At 39.9% G+C, this 23,676-nt stretch overlaps 1 protein-coding gene across 1 annotated transcript in view; it reads left to right on the top strand.

The window, feature by feature from the left end:
- LOC119892174 (B-cell receptor CD22-like) overlaps positions 1 to 23,375 on the top strand; it is a gene marked incomplete at its 3' end in the record, with an annotated part of 107,756 nt that extends 84,381 nt beyond the window's left edge. The window contains exons 7-11 of the mRNA XM_038704354.1: positions 323 to 589; positions 21,850 to 22,110; positions 22,646 to 22,727; positions 22,835 to 22,895; positions 23,256 to 23,375. Coding sequence (XP_038560282.1) covers positions 323 to 589; positions 21,850 to 22,110; positions 22,646 to 22,727; positions 22,835 to 22,895; positions 23,256 to 23,375 — 791 coding nt within the window. The remainder of the gene's footprint in view (positions 1 to 322; positions 590 to 21,849; positions 22,111 to 22,645; positions 22,728 to 22,834; positions 22,896 to 23,255) is intronic.
- Positions 23,376 to 23,676: the final 301 nt, after the last annotated feature.

Here is a 23,676-nt window from a genome sequence, read left to right as displayed (position 1 = left end):
TCACTGTCTTTACTGCAAAATTAAACTGTAAAATAACTCACAATGAAAATGTATTAAAACAAGATTTATCTTGTCATTAGACTGTTTAAATTCTCTGGATCAGATAAAACTTCTGCAGCATCAGAGAAATTCCCTGATTATCTGTTCTTGTATCTTTAATGTATCAAAGTGTTCAACTTGTATCCATGGTAACAGAAACCCATGCTGTTTCTGATACACGAGGAAATCAAGCTGCACCACCGAAATGAAATAATGCTCCACTGTGAAAACTCAACCTCATCTTGAAATTAAATGTTAAAAGTGTTCATGTTTTCTCCTCCAGATGCTCCAAAGCTTCCCTCTGTGTCAGTGAGTCCCTCTGCTGAGATAGTGGAGGGCAGTTCAGTGACTCTGACCTGCAGCAGTGATGCTAACCCAGCAGCTAAATACACCTGGTACAAGGAGAATGGAAATCAAAACCATCATCCTCTCGGTAAAGAACCACAGCTTGTCTTCAGGTCCATCCAGTCCTCTGACTCTGGAAAGTATTACTGTGCAGCTGTGAATGATCTGGGGAGGACATCTGGATTTGTCTCTATTAACGTGAAATGTGAGTAAAATGCAGCTAATTTAAAAAACATTATACAATTAATGACAACTTTTTAAAGCTTAATTATCCAGTCAAATGTTTTGCTGATCATGCACTTTCTTCAGCTCTGCCTGTTTCACATTCACAGCGGCTACAACAGATGATTAAAGGCGGTTTCATTTCGAGTGAACGCTGAGTCAATGTTGAGCTCAGCTCAATGAATAGAGGGGTAGTACTTTTCTCATTGATACCTTGAATAATTTCCAAAATATTCAAGATTTTCCAGGAACACTTTGTAAGTGAATGGAGAGAAGGATTAAATCCTCCTCATCCCTACTCAACTCTGTAAGGGTACTAGTTCAGCACACTTTCAGCTACAGACTTGATTTAAACTTTAAATTGGTCACAAGATGCCAGGTCTGGATTGGGACCAAAATTCATCCTTGGCAATGTGGTTTTCACCGGCCCAACAAAGTGATGACGTTAAAAAAAACCGTCCCCTGAATCTGGACATTTTCCCCACTGAGACACCATACAAGGCAGCAATGACTCTCACACTGTAGGCGTACACGGCAAGGCGCATAGACTGCAGTCTATACACACACACGAGCATGACACAGCAGCCAGACGCACACACGAGCATGACACAGCGACCAAAAACACAAGCACACACACACGTGGCGTAGCGGCCAGACGCACACAACACACGTGATTAAGAAAGATAAAGCACCATGACCATCAGTTATGACCAAACCACAATAAAATACATGATAAAAAGAAGCATGTCCTACCTTATTAAATCAGCAGCCGTTGCATCAGCGCTCTTCTCTGCCACCCTTTTAATGATGCAATCCGTGTCCAAAGAAACCAGAGTCTCCTTTTCGATTGCCATCAACATAAAGTTTTCAAGGTGCTCCTGTGAATTTTAACGTAGAAAAGCTTCGCTCAGATGCAACTTGTGTCACAGACAGAGTTAACAGAAGCTTGTATCACAGTCCGATTAGATGGTAGGAGTCAGTGAGCAGGTTATGCCTTTGTAGGACATAATAACAACAGAAGGGACACTTTCTGCAAGATTGGCATGTTGTGTTCACAACATCTCACTCTTCATCTGGGGTCTGCTCATCATCTCCATCCTCAGTACTCATCTCTCATCACTTCAGCTTGTCCCAGTGCGTGGCCAGGCTAAGTAGTTCAGCCTGTAAGGCCTCGGGAGTTGCTCTGCTATCGAGCCTGATCAGTTTGGCGCTCAGGGCACTGACTGCACCTGCAGGTACACCGTTACATTTCAAGCCATTGAAGTTCTGGGGATCAAGCAGGGCGAAATCTGTGTACAGTTCTCTGTTTTTAGCAAAACGTCGGGAAATACTTTCAATGATGGAATCCAGAATGACATTGTGCACTTGTACCTCATACTTGCTGTCAGCATCTGATATGGCTGTATCATCACATAACTCACCTGGCATCCTTTTTGTCTTCTTTGGTCTCCGGTTTGGCAGCGTGTGTTCCTCCTCTGTGTCTGTCTCACACACATTTAATTCTCTATTGGCCCATTGCACAAATGCATCTGTTGCTGCCTTTACCCTCTTAAAATCCCTTGCATATTTTTTCATATTGTCATGTTTGCTTGTGACAAAGCGATGGGCCGTGAGCAAATCCTTTCCACTTGTTTTTAAATACTTGGAAAGTGGAGTTGTTTGTTGGAAGATGCGTAAAATCGTCTGGACAGTGAGGATGGTTTGGTATTTCAGCAGAGCCTCTGCATAAGCATCTGAATTTGCACGCATCGCAGGGTCTTGAGTGTAACAGCAAGATTAATGTAAAGACATCCCTCTGGATCCCCAAACTTCCCAAACACTGTTGTAAGCGCAGCGTCTTTGGCCCACCATCGGGTTTCGCCAATTGGTGACAGCCGCCTGTGCCGCACATCTTTGCTTACATCCTCCCATGCATTCATCCTTTTGATATGAATCTCTCAGCGATGTCGTGTAACAAAGAAAAAAGTGATGCACTCGATAGATTTTTCTTTTTACAATTTGTTTTATGGCGGGTTGAAAATACAGTCTGAAACAATTTGTATCCCACTACAACTTTTGCCAGGAAAATAGAAACTTCTCCATAATCACCCCTGTTATTAGTCATGATGTGAATATACACAAAATTAAATACTTGATGGTAGGCCGTCATCTGTGTGTTATGGACGGGGATACATATTTTGGCAGTCTGCATGTCCAGCCTGGTAGGACCAGTAGGCTACTGCTATCGCTTTTTGTTTGCAAAAATAATCAGAATCAGAATCAGAAAGAGCTTTATTACCAAGTAGTATTTTACACGTACGAGGAATTTGCTTTAGTGATAAGGTGCTACTCGTACACAAACATAACATAAATAAATGTAGACATATATAAATATGGAATAAACAAATAAACAAATGCAAGTAATATAAGAATAATAAAAGATGCTGTTTAAATGCAATGCATTATTAAATTGTTATGATAATAATTTACCCTTTAAGGAGGGCGACTCAGAACAATTTCCAGCAATATCCAAAGGCTATCCATGCAATGGAAACATGGATTACAAGGACTAAATATTGTCTCATAGTATACAGTCAATACAGTCTCGATGGCGTAGATATTTGTAGGAGCAGCTTGCTTGAAAAAGGTGACAGTCTGTCTCGATCTAGCTTCCAAACAGTAACTTGGACAACAAAGTGATCAACTACGTTGTCAGTTATAACATCGTCACACTATCACAAAATAAATGTTTGCTTTACGAGGAACGCTGAAACTGCTCATTTTGTTTAGACATTCTCAATTCAGTGCACTGAATAATATGAAGTTCAATAACACATAACATTAACGTTAGCCTATAAAAGCGTTCAAAAACCTTGTTGATAAAACAATAGATGAAACCATCCACATGTTTCATCATTTTTCATTTACTTTCGTGAAGTCGAAAGTCCGCGTTCACTGTTGAATGCACGCGTGCTCCCGCGGCAGGGAAACATTTTCTATCAGGGATAACTACCTTGGCAAGACACCAGACAGTGGTGGTGTAACGTCCTAAAGGATCCGATTAGTTGAGACACATTTGTTCCGCCTTTCGCATCAGCACCATATCGTCGCAAGGAAGGTATATTACTATGATTTGTAGATTTTTCATTCAGAGGGGGCCATAGGGGGTCAAAGGTCTGTTTTACAGGGGCACTGGCCCCTGTTGGGTCCCCCCCAAAACCGCCACAGCTCCTCTGGGGTGTTTCAGTTTGGAGTCAGGCTGTCTGCTTGAGGGGTGATAACTGCCCCGTTCTTAGGGAAAGACAAAGGGGAGATGCTGTGTTCTTTCTTTTGGCATAAAAAAAATTAAGTGTTCACTGGTTGGTTCACTACACAATGATACGTTCCATAACCTGTCATCTTTGACGCACCTGCTCCCTTGCGATAGACATTTGATTTACATTGAGCATCTAACTTATATTTCCTTTGCTGATCCTTAAAAAGCAGGCGTCTGCACATTCTCTATGAGGGCCACTTCTCTCATGTTCCATTACTCTTTGATGCACGTCTCCAGTCACGCATTCCCACTGTAAATGGGTTGACTTGTTTAGTAAAAGCCAAGCACACAGACCAGTACAGTGTGTGTGATCTGCAGGAGGCAGGAGTGACGCTTAACGACAAGTGTGAGTTTTCCAAGAACAGGATCAGGTTCCTGGGGCAGGTCATTGAGGCATCAGGAGTCAGCCCTGACCCTGATAAAGTGAACGCTGTAAAAGCCATGCCAGCGCTCAGTAACTTCAGAGAGGTGAGACGCTTTCTGGGGATGACAAACTATCTGGGGAAGTTCCTGCCTCACTTGCTCAGAGAACATGACCTCTCAGAGACCTGCTGAGAAAGTCCAATGTGTGGACCTGGGGGCCACAATACAGCAGGTGATAGCATCAAAGAAGAACTGACGACACCCCCAGGGCATACAGCGTCTACGCATGCGTCTAATGAGGTTTGCCTACATCATATCACATGTGGCTGGCAAAGACATTGCAGCTGCAGATGTGCTGTCCCGAGCTCCTGTCAGCCACACTGCAGAAGGATTGCAGGAGAATCAATCTCTATGTTGACTCTGTCATAGCGAGTCTCCCAGCTACAGAAAAGAGGTTAAGAGAAATTCAGAGACACCAGGACGACGACGCCACACTCCAGCAGTTGAAGAAATTCTGTATCGAAGGATGGCCAGACAAGTTCTCCATTGAAGAGTGTTCCAGCCCAATCTGTCATTTTCAGGTGAGCTCACAGTCCAAAACGGTCTACTACTGTATGGCAGCAGGATTGTCATCCCGGCATCACTCAGGGCAGACATCCTGTCCAAGCTGCACGAGGGCCACCTGGGAATAACAAAATGCAGAGAGCGAGCTAAACATTCAGTGTGGTGGCCGGGCCTCAGCAGAGTGCTGACACAAATGATAGAGAAATGTGATGTGTGTAGCCGTGAGAGAATTAATCGATGAGACCTAAAACGATGATGCCTACTGAGTTCCTGCCAAGAACATGGTCTACTGTAGGAGCAGATTTGTTCCAGATAGAAAACAAACAATACCTGGTCATTGTGGACTATTTCTCAAGATATTTTGAAGTGGCCAAACTGACATCCACAACATCTGGAGCTGTGATCGATCACTTCAAGTCTATCTTTGCTCATCATGGTATACCTGAAGTGGTCCGCTCAGACAACAGCCCACAGTTTGCATCCGAGACCTTCAGAAAGTTCGCACAGGATTGGGGCTTTAGTCATGTGACCTCCAGTCCCCATTTTCCACAGAGCAACGGGGAAGGCTCAATCAACTCAATTGAGCCAGCACTTGAGAGCACTGTTCCTGACGCTGCACACACTCCTGTCACACCAGGAGCCCAGTGTGAAGCCAGTCAGCAGACTCCAGCGTGTGAGGGACGTTTCCCAAACAGAATAAGGAATCCTCCATCTTACCTGAAAGACTTTGTTTGTTCTTAAAAAATGACACCTGAGTTGATGGAGGAGTGCAGTGAGTAGTTGATTGTTGCCAACTTTTTTTTGTTATTAGAAGCCAATTAAGTGTTTACAGAAGCACATGCTCAAGGTGTTTCATAGCTGAACAGTATGGCAAAGGTTGAGAAGCCATAACATAATGTGTTATTACTGTTACAGATCTTGATCACATTTTAATGATGGAATACTTTGCAGTATAAGAAGTAATCTGAAGAGCCTTCTCTTACAGTTTAGAAACGCTCTTAAAGTTTGGTCCTGCATCTGCACAGGGAAAATCCTTTGTTTAGAAAGGGGGATGTGGTATCAGGTCAACTACTGAGGTAGGAACCTTGAGCAGCTCATTATTAACAGTGACAGTGACAGAGTCATCGGCAGTGGAAGCTGTGAGACAGAAGAAAATCGGGAGAAGATAAGCAGCATTTGGGTTTAGCTGGCTATTTAGCTATATCAGTGCCTTTTGTTGAAACATGTTCAACTTTTCATAAAGCTGATGTGCTCAGTGTCACTTTTGGTCAATCGACCAATCACAGCCTGGATGGGGCGGGACATAAAAATAAGAGACCAATGTAAAGCATTTTTCTTGCACAAAGATTTAATGAATGAAAACAACCTACAAACATGAAACTGCTGTAACTGGAATTGATATACTAGAGTTAAGCTATGAAGTATACCATTAAAGGAAATTATATTCAATATAGTAACTCATTATAATAATAATAATCCTTATTTGTAGAGCACTTTTCAAAAACAAGTTACAAAGTGCTTTAACAAAAAAGAATAATACAAAAAAACAAGATAAGAGCATGAAAACATTGAAAAGACTAAAATACAGATTAATATAAAATTAGTAAAATAGAATAAAATAAAAGGGATAAAATAAAGTCAAATAAGATCGGGAAAGGCTCTCCTATAAAAGTGTGTTTTAAGAAGGGACTTAAGAGTTCACTGACTCAGCTGACCTGATTTCCTCAGGCAGGCTGTTCCAGAGCCTCGGGGCCCTGACAGCAAACGTTCTGTCCCCTTTAGTTTTCAGTCGAGACTCTGGAACAGACAACAGACCTCTGCCCGAGGATCTCAAGGTACGTGCTGGTGCGTATGGGACTAAAAGGTCAGAAATATAACAAGACGAGAGGCCAGAGAGCTTTAAGAGTGATCAATAGAATTTTAAAGTCAATTCTAAAACATACTGGGAGCCAGTGTAATGAAGCTAAAATAGGAGGAATGTGGTCATATTTCTTTGTTCTGGTTAAAAGCCTGGCAGCTGAGTTCTGGACAGTCTGGAGTCGATCAATAGATTTTTGGGTTAAACAGGTGAAAAGGCTGTTGCAATAATCCAGGCGTGATGAGAGGAAGGCGTGCAAAATGGTCTCGGTGTCCTTAAAAGTTAACATAGATTGAATTTTTGCTATATTTCTAAGTTGATAAAAACATGATTGAACAAGCTTTGTGGTGTGCTGCTCGAAATTTAAATTACTATCAAACCAAACACCAAGGTTCTTTGCCACAGGCTTAATGTGATTTACTAGGGAACCAGCAGATGACAGTATTTGATTTGCCATCTGCTGAGACCCGATGACCAGGATTTCTGTTTTGTCTGAGTTCAGCTGGAGGAAATTATTTGACATCCATTTTTTAACTTCACAAAGGCAGTTGTTTAGTGAACTCAGCATTCCAGGGTCTGTGGATCTGACGGGCAAGTATATTTGTGTGTCATCAGCATAAATATGAAAAGAAATGCCATGTTTATGGATAATATGTCCAAGGGGAAGCAGATACAAGGAAAACAAAATGGGTCCTAAGACCGACCCCTGAGGCACACCATATTTAACTGGACAGAATGAGGAGACATAGTTGTTTACAGACATGCAAAACTTCCTATTTGACAGGTAGGATGAAAACCATTCTAGGGCAGTACCAGAGATCCCCACCCAGTGCCTCATTCTGTCTAACATGATGCGATCAATGGTGTCAAAAGCAGTGCTAAGGTCCAGGAGTACAAGGACTGAGCACACGCCTTCATCAGCAGACATTAAAAGGTCATTGGTGACTTTAAGCAGGGCAGTCTCAGTGCTGTGATACTTCCTAAAACCAGACTGAAACTTTTCAAATATTTTGTTATTTTCCAGTACAGTGAGCAGCTGTTTGGACACAATTCTTTCTAGAATCTTTGCAATAAAAGGCAGTTTTGAAATTGGTCTAAAATTATGTGGGAGGGAGGGATCTAAACCAGGTTTCTTTAAGAGTGGGTTCACGCAAGCCGTTTTAAAATAATCAGGGACACAACCAGTAGATAGGGAGCTGTTGAAAACAGAGATCAAATGGGGCCCAACAGAATCTATTACTTTCAGTAAAGATTTTGTAGGTATTACATCAAGTGGGCTGGAGGACACTCTCATTTGTGATAATGTTTTTAAAAGCTCAGACAAGTCGATGGGATAAAACTGGTTAAAACTCTCTTGTTGCTGGTGAGGAACCTCTGAGTAAGAGGCTGCGGGGGTAATGGAGGCTCTGATTGACACCACCTTATTGGTAAAATAAGATAAAAACAATTCACAGTCATCATTACTTCCAGCTGAGGCACAAGGAGGGGTTGGGTTTACCAGCTGATCCACAGTCTTAAACAGAAATCTGGGATTGTGTAGTAATGAGTTCAGAAAAATAGTCCTTCAGACTGAGGTAATGGACTTGGAGACTGGATTTTTTCCATCTGCACTCTGCTTTCCTGCATTCCCTTTTTAGGCTGCGAATGCTGTCATTTATCCAGGGTTGCTTACTAGCTTTAGACATAGGCCTAACCTTTAGAGGAGCAGTAATATTTAGTGACGACAAGCAGATATGATTGAAGTGATCGACCAGATTGTTGGTGTTGGAATCAGACAGGTGTTGGCTTTGGCTCTGAAAGAATGCGCAAAACTTTGAAACACTTTGTTCATTAAAGATGCGAGAACACACGGAGCTTGGTGAGGCGGCATGAGTAACAGGCGAATCGCAGCGAAAAACAATACATCTGTGGTCAGATATGGTCATGTCCACCAATTCCACAGAGGAAATGCTGACACCCAGGGTAGAAACCAAGTCCAGTGTATGACCACGGTTATGTGTTTGCCCTTTGACATGCTGTTTGAAGTTAAAAGAAGTGGCCATATTTAAAAAGTTAGTTGCATTAACATTGTTGGGGTCGTCAACATGAATATTAAAATCACCACAAAGAACAATTCTGTCATAATTTAAAACCAGAGTAGATAAAAATTCAGGAAGTTCTGATAAAAATCCTCCAGGTAGTTTTGGGGGGCAATAAATTATAACAAATATGATAGGTTGCAGCCCTCCAAGATTAAGAGTGAGAACTTCAAAGGAGTTAAATTCATCACAGTGTACTTGATGACATTTTAAATATTTCCTATACAGGCTCACTAGCCCACCACCACGACCACTGACCCTCGGTTGACTAAAACAATCATATTGAGGCGGACACAGATCAGCTAGCTGGCTATAGTCATTAATTTGCAACCAGGATTCAGTTAAAAACATAAAATCTAGATTTGCAGACAAGATAAAATCATTTAAGATAAAAGTCTTACTTGAAAGTGATCTCACATTGAAGAGAGCCATTTTAAATGAGTTTGATCTGGGTGCTGGAGTTGGTGCAGTTGTCCTAATCCTTAAGAGATTACTATTATTTATGTGTGGGATGTGCACATTTCGGTTTACTGGTCTATGCGTGATGATGACAGGAATAGAAGTCTTTGGAACAAGGCTGGGAGCAGACGGCTTTACATGCCAACAGGTGGAGACAGTTTGTGGCAGTGAGGCAGAGATCTGTTCAGTGAGTGGTGGTGTGTCCAGGTGTGCTGCATGAATGATTAGTCATTCACAGAAGTCATGTGTGGACCGCACCACATGCTGTATTTGCGCAGCTAACATTTCTGAGCCCCGTTTGTTTGGATGAAGTCCGTCTGTCTTAAAAAGAGACATTCTTTGCCAGAAAATAGTAAAACTATCCACATAACCCACACGGTGATCCCTGCAGGCAGACTGGAGCCAGTCGTGGAGGCCAAGGAGTCTACTGAAGCAGCCAGCACCGCGACCAACTGTGGGAATGGGACCAGAGATAAAAACGGACTTTCCACACTGCTTTAAAAAGTTAAAAAGACGGTTAAAATCTGATTTTGTCAGCTCAGACTGCTGAAGAGCTGTGTCATTTGTTCCGACATGGACTATCACTCTTGTGATGGAGGACGGGAAGTGATGGCATTAGGTCCTGGAGTTTTTATAAAATGTCAGCCGTGGTGGCACCGGGGAAGCAGTGAGTGGAAGCGTTAAAGAAACGGATGTTTCTGGTTATGGAGTCACCAATTATTAGTGTGGTTGGGGAGAAAAGAGGACGAGGAGATACCGGTTGTGGGGTTCCAGAGCAGGACTGAGCAGAATCTGCTTCAACACTGCGTGCGGACTGAGGATGGAGTGTGTGTTGGAGTAGCAGTAACAGACCTGAGAGAAGGGCTACCCGACGGTGCAGGGTAGAGACGGCCTCCGGAGCGTCTGAGCACAGCCTCCTTCAGGATCCTACGTCGGGAAGCGGAGGTTTTTGACCGGGATGACGGCCGCCGATCAGGCCCAGCGGCAGACCGGCAGACCAGTGCAGGAGATGTAGCCGGTGGAGGAGATGCAACAGTGTCGGCAGGCACTGTGCGCCGAAAGAGATCCGTATCAGGGAGACTCGAAGCCGCAGGTGCATCCGCTGAATGGACCGGTGTGTCGTCAGACAGGGCTGCATAGCGATTGGAGAGGCCGATGTGCGGAGGAGAGGCAGCCCCATCCAAGCCTCTCTTGCAGCCACGGACTACCACTTCAGCCCAGGTTGACTGATGCTTCGGAGTCGAGCAGGAGGAAAGCCTGGGAAGGCTAGAGGGGTCCCATAACACGGTGTCCTGGATGTTAGCGGTTGCGCTAAGAGAAACAATCTTTTTGGCTTGTACTGAAGCCACATCCATAAAGCCAGTCAGCGGGGAGTCTTTCTCTTTGAGTTCCTCTGAAAGTGGTCGGATGTCTTCCATAAGGTCAGCAATCTTCTTGTTCGCTTTCTTAAGGAGTGAGCAGTCCTCATGGGGCAGAGTTATCTCGGCTAGCATAGTCACCGGAGCTTTGTTGCAATCAGTAGCAAGTTAAATAAAAAAGGATATAAAAAATGTAACGAAAAAGAGTGGATTAAAACTGGATAAGAGTTCGGTTTAAGACGGAGCTTCCGACAGGTGTCTACAGACGCCAACGCATGCGCAGAGTGCAGATTACGTCAGCAATTACGTCAGAGATCTTGTGACAAGATGATGCAAGGATCAACAGTGGACATAAGCTGCACATACCGATACCCATCCAGAATAAGGATTATTGTAGAAATTTGTAACGTGATGCATATGAATAATCACAATTAATTAACACCACAAGGAAGTTTTTACCCTCTGTAAATATAATATTTGCTGCTTTGCACGTATCAAGTTCCAATAGACTGTATATTGGTGAACCAAAGATTTAAAAAAGTAAAAATTATAACTACCACGTTCACTGAAATAGCATTCTAACAGAAGATAAAAGACTATTACTTATTATGTTTAAAGTTAAGCATTCATGAATGCAACATTTATTTATTAAAATACTCACCTTTACATCTCACACCACGCCACATAAGAGGGGAAAAGGGTTCACTTCATCTGGCACATTTTCCAAGGCTGGTACCGCTGAGGAGCCCTCCTCAAGTTGACCGTTGTGCTGACAAAAGTATTGATTATGAAATTACATTTTCATTAGCAAATTACACTTCTAATTTGGTGAAGAACTTAGATCTACTCTAGTGCACATGAACATTGAACTCAACATGGATGGCACCAAAATGCACACCAAAGACAGTTTGGACCAAACAGTATCTAGACAAATATTCAACACTTTCAGCAGTCTATTAAACTATCTTAAGTCTTGCAGGTTGCAATCCAATAAGTTTGCAGCAACCATTTTCTTCACAATCTGAATTACTTTAAACGCATACATCCATATAAAAAGTCAAATTGGCTTCCATGTAAAAACTATACAGTCTCCCATTTAGAAACTTATGTTTGTACCTCTTTGCAAAGTTTTAGTACTAATTTTCTTGATAAATAACAAAGAGACACAGAAACATCAATTTGCACCTCAGTTAAAGTGAAGTGAAAGATCAACCCAACCGATGAATTGCACATGCTTCAGAACAAACAACCAAATTAAGCATCTAAATGATTATCAGTATAGATTATGCGTGATACAATGAGTTTTGTTATTTACTTTCAACAGCAAAAATCTATATTTAAGCTTAAACATGTTAATAGTTAGGTAGGCTCGTAAGTGTCATTGCGGAATTATTCTCAAAGTTATGGACTCACTAAGACCTTTTTAAGCTTTTTTTAAGAACCAAGTCCAAGTGAATAGAATTTATCAGAGGAGGAATTTGCACCTGATTCTTACAGTCAATCAGACTAGTTCATGGGAAAGCATAGCAGGACATTCAAAATATTTGCAACCCTCAGAAGAACTTAATATTAAAAGGTCCAAGCCTAAGACTGCAGTCAACACAACACAGAGTGAAAACACTTGAAGGGAAACGAAGCAAGTACAAGTATCAGGAGTTTGGGCTAAAGCTCTTAATGGAAATACTGAAGACACGTCTGTTAAGGATAGGGCTGAAACTGGTGACGATCAGTACATCCAGTCTTTAAAGACATCCTCTTTAGTAAGTAATATAACCTACTGCTACATTTGTGGAAAACCAGTCAAAATGTACACGTCATTTAAAAAGTTTTGTCTCTCCACATGGGAATCAAGAAAAGAAACGTTCGAATTAGCGTATAACACATGATCAACTATATGGTGGGATACTAGCCTGTACATTCTGCAGGGATGGAGAGAGTCAGGCGATTGATTCATTGCATGTAGGCTAAGCAAAGCTACCGTATTTCTATTAAATTATTATGTTAATATATTCTTAATACATGTTTTTATTTTCCTCCCCAATATATTAAAACCGCTCAGGAAGGCACATCTCTACAGGTATGCCCCAATAGAAATGTTTAACTAGCAAGACGCTTTTAAAGCTATTTTAATGCTAGTCAGTGTCAACATCACCAAACTTTAAATTTAAAATTAGTGTCTTCATTAGTATTTTGTTGGACAGTACAGCTGCTTGTCCCCATATAAACCTATGCCAGTTTGGTCTCTCTGTCTCTTGCTCTCCTGCTTTGCATTGTTTTCGTCACTCAAGCATTTGCCCTTTTCACTTTAGAACTACTACTACTCTACTATTTGGTCAGATACGTAAGTGCCCATTACATATTACTTCACTAAAAATTGCCATCATTTTCATGATGTCCCTTTCCAGGTGACTTAATACACCTCGTAGCCAGTTGCTGTAGAATACTCTGAAGCTAATGAAAATGTAATTAACATTGCTTTGAAGTTTTAGATTTATAATATCCTGTAACTGACATAACACTTGTAGTAAAGTTGTAAATATTTATACATATGTATTGTTTTGGTTAAAATGGATAAGATTTTTTCTTTTGCACCGTGTAACAAGAACACAGACGAGAGGGACAAACAGGCGAACATGAGAAGGGAAGGGCATGAACCCCATGGTAAATACACAATACAAATACAAAAGTATGTGTTTTACTATCAGTTCAGAGTCATAGTGAGCCATCAACTCAGTTTTTAGTGCCACAACAACCGGTGGTACATACTAATGTATTTGTCATGATATGTAATTCTGTTACTCAAAATGCTTCTTCACAGCAGGGGGCTTCTTTGTTGTTCTGCTGTCCATTTGCTGCAATAACCTAATGTTGACATGTAAAACCACTGCTGATTGTAATTCAATCCTTCCTGCATGTGCTTCACAAAACAGGTAAATAGTATGAAGGCGGGGGCAGGATTTTTTAAATGTGAAACTAGAAGTTTTGATGGTGCGATTTGGGTTAGCTTATCACAAGCAAAAACAGACTTCTCCCCAAAACTAGATTTTCACATGCTCTTTTCAGTGATGTAGAAACATTGTGGGGGTGAAATAAATGTTTTCACGTCTCACAAAGCTTGACAAAAGCAGCTCAGAAAATGAGGACTAATGTTGCGTGTCATGTACTAACTCTTAGTAGCAAGGGTAAAATTTGCAACATGTTAACTTACGCATAGAAGATTGATCCTGATGAGTTTTGCGGTATTAGATTTACACATTTTAAATATGGGGAGGAGAGAGAGAGCATTGGCATTTGATCACTACATGGTAGGGATCACTAAATTGCTTTGAAGTTGTATATTTACTACATAACAAATGTAATGAAAATTACGAGTTAACCCTATAGTTTGGGTTATCGATGGCAATCTGTTTTCCTCTTTTGTAGTGTCTCTGAAAAATGCTATGGAAGGGGACACTAGAAAAAAATAGAAACAGCATGGTCTCAAAAAAGAGGTCGCAGCAGTGATGAGACTTTTTACTAAAACCTTATTGTCAAGGGCAAACTAGCCACTATGGTTGAATGCAAGACCTGCAATGAAACAGTGTAAGACTGCTGAACATCCTGTTCTGGCTAGTCAAGAACCCCGTGGTAAATCTGGGCATTACATAAAAATAAAAAGCCATATGATAGATATTGTTACAGACTTTTGTTGTTGAAGCTGCTGGTTCCTGTTGAGCTTTGGAACATGCAATAAATGTTATTAGCACAGATCACGGTTGAGCCCAAATAAAGAAGCTGATTTTTATTCTTTTACCTATAGGAGATTTATTATAACCTTCTGTTTTATTTTTATCACAGAAAACTACTGTCCTGTTATGTCAACAAAGTAGTTAACTAGCATTTGAATACTTCATCCCCAAGGGAAGGGTTCTGGATTTCATGACCTCTGTAATAGTCTAATAAAGCCTAATTAGCAAAAGGCAGCTGGTTCTCAGTAGAAGGATCAAACTTTAGCTCTTGAAGTTTCCAGTTGATGAAGTTGTAAACTATATTTTTTTATAATTCTAGCTTTTTTTACGAAAGGGAAAGAGGAGGCCTGTTAGCGTGACTAGTGACTTAGTTATGAGTAAGGCTTTAGTTTAGAATGAGGGACATAGTTTATATGTTACTGAAAGACTACATTTAGAGTTATTTGGACGCTGTTAACACTTGTAGCTTTGTTTTTGTGCTACATAAGAATTGTCCTTATTTTGTAAGTGTAACTAAAAATTAAATATTTAGTTTAGATTACAATATTCTCTTAATAGAAATACCCCATTCTTTTATTCATCCATGCTGGAGTGTCGCTCCATGCTAGCTAAGAAGGAACTAAGAGGGAACTCCGTGTCATTACATGCCAGCCAACAATGGACGTTTCTGTAATGCAGTCAATAAATAAAATGCAATCCTATAAAATTTAGATTGAAGAAACAAGTACATTGCAAAATTGATAGAAATCTTGTCTATAACTGGTCAATTTCATTTCACAATATTTGGGGACAGAATTATTCCAAAGGTTTAGTAAAAGTTGATAAACCTGTTTTAGTGATTACTTACAAAAAAAATAAAAAAATAGGATCATGCTGCTGAGCATTTTAGTCCTAATTTATAATTATGAAGAGCAAATACAAAATAAGATAAAGATGAAGGCCCTTTAAAAAGGCCTACTTCACCAAATGACCAAGCACCACAGACAAACCTGAAGAGAAAGTTTAAATGACTGCACTAGTGTAATAAGACATTTTATATAATTGAACCCTGGATAAAGTACCTTTTGCTGCTAATACTGCAATCTTTGATATTTGTGCATGCATCCAAGTTATTTCTGAATAACAGGTAAAACTGTAAATTCTCAATAAAGTGGCCCTGAATATTTTTGTATCACAGAGAAATGTTTAAATATTACTAACACTGATGTTAAAATGTCCATTTTTGAAAGAAACAAGAAGTCTTTAACAGATACAAACACTCATTAGCTGAAACAAATTAACCGCATGGAGGTCCCCTCTTTGGTAGGTAGATACTGCTCAAGGATACAAGTGCCCTCTTTGCAATTTCTTGAAGACAATGTTCTCGTTTTACTATCACAGACTCCCATCATTGGCCTATGGTGACCACTCCTGGTCTCTTATCATTGGCTCACGGGAACTCTGCCCACCCTCTTATTTTTGTATGTGACAGCATGTGGGAGATAACTGGTGAGGGGTTGGGGCCGTTACTTACTTAGTCTGTAGTTCCAAACTCTTGTCTCCGGCTGATAAAAATAGGTTCCTGTTTCGAAAACAAACTCTGTCTGATAAACCCAGACCGTTTTTTAACATCCGGAGTCTGGGTTATAGATAACCATAGTTAATAACTGGTCTACAAGATTACCTGAAGATGACAGTTAAACACACAACACGACTCATTGAGAAAGCAGAGGGAGGTGCGGGGGGTGGAGCACATTCCTCAATTCACCCTGCACAGCCTATGCTACACCAGAAAGAGTGAGAGGACAGAGAAGAGGAGACACAGACTCACAAGTTTAAGACTAGGCTACAGCTTTGGAGTGATAATGATGGCAAGTTAGTAAGACAAAGAACTAGCAAGTAATTTGGAACTCTTTCATTTTATTCTTTAGTTCTTTAATGATGGTAAGTTTGTCACACAAAGCTTTAGCAAAGATTTTACAAAGTTTAATTTTGGAACTCACTCTTATTTTGCTGCATGCTGTTGATGGTAATTTAAAAAATCTGTTTAATTTTAACTCACCGTTATACAATTTTACTGCTTTACTGTCATTATTTCAATTTATTCTTCACTTGTTTAATAATAAAGACTGGGGGGTGGACCGGAAATAGCTGTCAAAAATGAGTTTGATGGAATGTCATGTATAATTCTCTCTATTATGCTTTTTATTTAATGTTATATTATACTAATTCAGTAATTTATAGTTATTCATCCAGGTTGTGGAAGGTGCATCTGCAGTGGACAGATGTAGATTTAGCCAGAATCAGGATGCCATTGTGCTAATATGTGTTGGCTTCTAGCCAAACATGCTCCCCTTGTTCTGTTTACTAAAGTTATTATTGTAAATATTGTTCAGTAACCTTGTTTACATAAAGTGTGCCGTGGGTTGTGTGGGTGGTGCTCGTGTATCTGTCCCTGGAAATATCACAATTACAAATGTGTTTACGAGTGTTAGGCCCATCATTTAGTCACGCTGTTGAGCAATGAAAGTTTGCAAAAATGTTTGTGTTTAAAAAACTATATTTTGGGGGAAAATAAGTTATTTTAAAAACCATTTGTTACCATTATATTGAAATCGCAATATTGTCCACAGTAATTGCAATATGACTGTTCCATATCGTGCAGCCCTACCAGAAAACCACCTCCTAAAGTTTCAGATGCTCCCACACTTATTGGCTAGTAACTTTGGAAAACCACTAGCTACAGTGGCTTTTGAGGGAGTAAGTTAATGTGTAGTAGTTTCTTTTGCTTAATACATCCAATATTTTTTATTTATTTCTGTCCTCATTTTTGTTAATTTATTTCATCTTTTCCAGATGCTCCAAAGCTTCCCTCTGTGTCAGTGAGTCCCTCTGCTGAGATAGTGGAGGGCAGTTCAGTGACTCTGACCTGCAGCAGTGATGCTAACCCAGCAGCTCATTATACCTGGTACAAGAGGAATGGATATCCAAACCTTCATCCTCTCAGTAAAGAACCACAGTTTTTCTTTGGCTCCATTCAGTCCTCTGACTCTGGAGAGTATTACTGTGTAGCTGAGAATAAGCTGAAGAAGAAGACATCTAAATCAGTCTTCATTGATGTGAAATGTGAGTAAAACACAACTAATGACAACTTTTTAAAGCTTAATTATCCAGTCAAATATTTTGGTTTCCCAAATCTGCATGGATGTTCAGGGGATTCAAACCTTCAGTAATCCAGAAAACCACCACCTAAAGTTTCAGATGCTCCCACACATATTTGCTAGTAACTTTGGAAAACCACTAGCTACAGTGGCTGGTGAGGGAAGTTAATGTGTAGTATTTTGTTTTGCTTAATACATTTTGCTAGAAACAAAATTGCTGCCTGGATTTTGTTAGGTGGCAACATTTTTTGGATTGTAGGAAGGGCCAACTTTTTTAACCCCCACACAGTTAAAATTACAGTACAAATATCAGCCATCTGCAGAAAAATGAATACAATTTAATGTTGTTTTCTGAAATAGTTATTTTGACAATAAAATTATACATGTCAAAACATCAAGGAAATATAAAGTATATAGATTTCTTAGCTTGTGCTAACCAGGAATATAATATCAATAAGTATATAGACCCAACTCTGCTAATGGAAAGTTAATCAGGGACACAATTCCAGTTTACAGCACATTTCAACATTTGTGTTTAAATGTGTGAAGGACATTCTTCTGGCCTCCTCTTAGCTGTGTTCACATACAACGCAAATTTAATCTTCAAAATGCTTTCCTCGCGCGGATTTTTAGCGCTGGACAACTACACTCTAATAACTATTACTGGGATAAACTTGAGAAAACCACTAATAAAATTGAGTAGATATAACTTTTTAAAGTAGATATAAATAGAAACATTACTATTATTTAACACATCAAATGTGCAACATTTACTCAATGAATTACTGGAATTCAATTTATATTTAACTATCAATTATCAAAATCATATATGTTACATGTACTTAATTCTTTTAGCTATATTACCCTTTATATCCAGGAGTACATACACAATATACTTCAAGAAAAACAACAAAAATTACAAATGACATATGTAACAATTACCACACTATAAAAACAGTGAGCTCAACTCTGCACATTAGTAAGCCGTCTCTAAAAAATGGGTAAAATGCGCCAAGAACAATTGGCCTTTGAATTAACTTATATAATATAGCAGAAATAGAATATGATATTCACAAGTATGTTTCAGAGTCCAGAGACCTGTAGGGCGGCTTCGTGCGTCTGGCCCCAAGCAAAAGGGATGCATCATCATTTACACAGTCTAGGTTTCTATGTTTTGGGGAACAGAGATTCCATGAGAGGAGAGGAACAACAAGAGAGGGAAAACACCAAAACACTCAACAAAAAAAAACAAAAACTCACAGCTCTGACCCAAACCCTAGTAAATGTGGACAGACCAACATAAGGAGTACAGGAGAGGAAAGGTTAAGGATAAAAACACAATACATATCTATAACAATAACAGTAATAATGATAATATTAAAAGATCATACATAAATTAAATGTAAGAGGACACAATTTTCTGCCATTACAATAATATTTGTGCTGATTAAATCGTCTATCAGCCCAACCCTAGCGTGTGTGGTATGTAGGGCTTAATGATTTTCAGATATTTCCTGAGCTGACTGGTAGCTGTGTGTGTGACGCAGGCGCCGATCGCCACAATACGCTTACCTTTCTACACGTGACTTTCACCCACCACCAAGTTACAAGGTGCTACTTTCATTCCATGTGTGACACAAAAGTTTCTGTAGTGTCAGTTTCTTTCAAGCTTAAGGCCGTTGTACAACAAGAAGACAAGGTACGGCGTAACGTGCAGACAAAGCATCAACTTCGTCTGCAGACTGCTTTACTCTCGCGTATCATATGACCAGAGAGTAATCTCAGCCTTTGCGATTAGGAAATCACTAGTTCAGCTCTAGTGGTATCCTAGGCTTTTTGTAATCCTTTTTGTTTTAGCGCAAAATATGTAGTTGAATCCAAATTTTTAGCCTGATCTGATTCCATAACTTTCAAACTGCTTGTTACAAAAAAAGGGACACACAAAGAGTAATCCCTCCCTGCTAACTCGCCATGCTTCCCCTTTGCATGTTTGTGATCTCGTCTCAGTCATCAATGAATACATTAGTTAAAACTTCCTGAAAGTCCTGAAAACTATTTTACTAACCTCAAAGTCCTTCATCAAGGCACTTGTATCTTCTCCCAGGTGGTCAAGGAGACATCGGATGATGACCTCTTGTTTTGTTGAATGAAGTTTCCACTCTGCAGAACAGAAAGTATTTAAACTACTAATAAAACCTGCACATTCATGCAGAGTTTGCTTTACTGCACCCACTTTATTGTCAAAATGGTTTAAATTTAGTTAACATTGAATAAATGAAACATCAGCAGCATAGAACTGGTATTTGTTGAGGGATGCAAAGTAGATGCAAGAAAAAAAAAACATGGAAAACTCATGGCACAGATGAACAGGCAGATGCATGACCATGACCAGAATGAAGACAGAAAAGCAAGTAATGTTAAAGCTAGGGTCGGTAAGATTTATTGATTGACAGTATTACGTGAGACAGATAAGAGTGGCTCCCTCCACTCCAGAAGGAATACAATTGTATAACCTGAAGTAGTCAGTCATACTCACATCTGCCCGATGTCACTCGCCTGCAGCACCCTTCTTCGCCTTGGACAGGGACAGCTGTTTGGTGGAATACAAGTCCAACATTGATGTAAATTTTGGCTCAAGATTCAGTGTGATGATCCTCTGGAACTCAACACATTGACCTGAATGAGAAAGATGAGAAAAAAGAAATTAGTGGCAACATAATCGATCATCATTTCAATTCTGCAAAAACACATGCAGGTTTTCTGTCTGTAACTTCTGTGTTAACCGCTACAAAAATTATTTTTACTCACTTGCAAGACATCAAACAAGGCAGGCCATCACCAGGATCTGTAATGGCAGCAAACAATGAATGTAGTGTTAAATGCAAAATATCAGATAGCAATATTAATATTAAAATACTAATTTCATTTTGTGAAATAAACTTAATGATAATTGTAAATTGAACAAAAAATTAGCTGTTAAACCTCTAGGCATTTAATTGGAATGTACAACTCAAACAATCAGTAAAGCGATATTCAGAGATTTTATTAAGTTAGTATAGCTATTTATTACTATGATATTTACTAAGCCTGTGAATCATTTTTTAGAGTGTAACGTTGCTGAGTGTTTGCACGGTTCGCACACAACGCGGTAAACGAATAAACACAACCCGCAAATTCTACAGCTAAATGAACGCAAAGTAAACATTTTGCTGTGATTTAATAGCAATAAACGGATCAAACTGATGCCGAAATAACTACAATATGATGCCCGATTTGTTAAACATATGAATTCATGCTTTGCCAGGTCTGTCAGCAGGACAACAACTTTTAAAATGTTGGTTTTCTGAATGGAGTTTGGTTCGAGCTGGGCTTTGCTATGCTAACTTGTTCACAATAAAGTACAACGATACCTGGAATAAAGTTACAGACACACATTTTCTGAACTCACCAGGTAGTTCAACTTCTTCACTTTCTTTTCTCCAAGTAATGTCCAGTTTTGTCTGTTTTTATGTAAATATGAAGTCTAGCAGAGCTCTGGGAGCCAGTCGACGCTAACAACAGTGGAACCAAATGTGCACGGAAGCTATAGCTGCCGAAAAGCTCCAGTGAAGATGAATCAACGTTGTATTCCCAAAAACTAAGTTAAAAAGCAAATTTAATAAAAGCAGTTAACTCTGAGCTTCTCCCGCGAGTAAACAGTGTTATCAGAGCATAATCCAGTCCGACTACAGGTGTTTATTTGTCCAAAAACTGCAGCGCTGCTCCCCGTACACTTCCCCGTTCTTTAGCAGCTCTCTGTCAGCCAGCGGCATTTTGATTCCCCGCTCTCCCTGGTCCTCTTCAAACAATGCCGGACAATCTCACGCTGATAGGCTTTCACAACATAGCATCCAACGAATTTCTCGCTCAAGTTGAAAATTTTGAACTTCTGCGACCCAGCTAATGTCGTAACAAATGCGTCTTCCGCACCGGCCAGAGCAAATTTGCATCTTTGCATTGACTTTGTATTTAATCAAGCCTCCCAAAACGCTGGATTCACTTTCAGTTTGAACACAGCTTTAGATTTTAGAATAACTCAAGTGGCCCAAACACACAGCTCTGTCTGCTGCCAGTCACAAACCCACCTCCAAAAAAAGTCACCTCCAAAGTTGCAGATGCTTCCACACACATAAAGCAAGGCCAGTTTATTTGTAAGCACATTTCAACAACAAGGCAATTCAAAGGGCTTTACATAAAACATAAAAGCAACAAAGGGAAATTGAACAAAAACATTAAAATATGCATTTTTTTAAGGGTAAAATGGAAAATAAAAACAGCGTACAAACACATAACTATTACTCATTTCAATACAACATGTAGCACCAAAGAAATCTATCCTCACTTTTGTTTATTTTTTCCAGATGCTCCAAAGCTTCCCTCTGTGTCAGTGAGTCCCTCTGCTGAGATAGTGGAGGGCAGTTCAGTGACTCTGACCTGCAGCAGTGATGCTAACCCAGCAGCTAATTATACCTGGTACAAGGAGAATGAAGACTCACCAAAAGCATCAGGACAGAACTTCACCATCACTGACTTCAGAGCTGAACACAGTGGGAATTATTACTGTGAAGCCCAGAACAGAAGAGGACGTCATAACTCCACCTTACATCTGATTGTTGTGGCAGGTAAGTTTTTGCATTGAGCTGCACACACTCTGAAATGTATCAGCTTGTATGTTTCAGTGAGTGAAGGAAATTGTGGACCTCAGCTGGGGACAGTACAGTGTTTTCTAACACAATTTTTCAAACTAGTGGCTATTTTTGAAAACCTCTACACACTAATCACAAAACTTACACCAATAAAACAAAACATTATACATCCCTTGCAAAAGCAAACAATTCTTACAAAACTCTTCAGACTCTTTGTATTTTTGCATTAATACAGTAAACACAAATGCACTGTACTTGGTTCAGATCTGTCTCTGCTTTCTATCTCTGACAGTAGAGAGATAATAATCTCTTTTTAGAGAGAACATTCTGATCTACTTTGGCTTTTAGTTTCTTCTTTGTAACGCTCCAAATCAGTTTCTCTACATTGGTAATAATTTGGTTTACTCTGATTGGTGTTTGGAAAGCAGTGTTACTCTATGGGAGCAATGGGTCCAAACATGCTGTAACACTCTAATTTACTGTCTGTGTTTTTTTGTTCCCCATTTTTTAGGAGCAGGGAAATTAACAGTTGCTACAACAATCACTGTTGTTCTCCTGGTTATCATTTCCCTCTGTCTCTTCCTGTGGATCAGGTGAGCAGCTCTGTTTCACTGAATCATTGAATGTTAAATCACTGAAGGTCAGTTTGTCCAACCTAAAACGTTCAGTCATTTATTTTCTTATTTATTCTCCTAACCAGGAAAAAGAGGGCTTCCAAGGAATCGTCTGAGCCTGAAGAGAGACCAGACAACAGGGAACAGGTGAGAATAGTCACGGATCTTATTCAAGAACAAAAGTCACTCACTCTTCAAGTGCTTCTGGAAATGAATCTGACTGAGAAGGACTTCATGTTGCTCTTTTGACGTCCTTCTTCACAGCAATGAATTTCTAATGGATGATGTGACTAAATTCCTAGTAGATCCAGAAGCTTTCCTACTTTTTGTCCTTTCCTTGTAAATTCCTTTACTTAGCTCTTTTCTGTAATGCACGGTGAAGCAGGGTATTTGTTCCATCATTACCACAGCTGTAGTTGCTTCAGTCTTTTCTGTCCTGGTTGCAATCATCTGTAAGAATTCACTATTCAAATGAAAAACCCACTCATGTAAAATATGTCTGTGCAGTTTCTACCTGAACAGCCAGAGGAGCAGGATAACCTTCAGTATGCCAGCATTCACTTCACCAACAACCAGGCAGATCCTCTCTACTCCAACATCAGACCAGCTCGCTCCCTCAGACACACGGAGCAAGATTTCATGGAGTACGCTGTTGTCACATTTAAGAGTAATACTGCCCCGAGGTGAGCAGCTCTTCTCACATTATCCTCACTACAAGATTAAAATGACATAACTGTGAGATAAATATGTTGCTTTTGCATTTTGCCTGCTCTGCTTTTACATTTGTTGTATCGCTGTTTGGATATGATGTTATTTATATTATTTCATACAATGTCTTCTTTTTTCTCAGATCCAGAGGTCAGGAAACTGGAGAGGATGTAGCTGCATTGTACAGCACCGTCACCCAAACCTATTGAACACAACAGAT

The sequence above is a fragment of the Micropterus salmoides genome, unplaced genomic scaffold (genome assembly GCF_014851395.1).
Source record: "Micropterus salmoides isolate LMB-PRFRI ecotype aquatic unplaced genomic scaffold, ASM1485139v1 Ms_hic_scaffold_1, whole genome shotgun sequence".
In the NCBI taxonomy this organism is placed as follows: Eukaryota; Metazoa; Chordata; class Actinopteri; order Centrarchiformes; family Centrarchidae; genus Micropterus; species Micropterus salmoides.
Note: the sequence above shows the minus strand (reverse complement) of the source record. Positions and strands in the feature narration are given on the sequence as shown.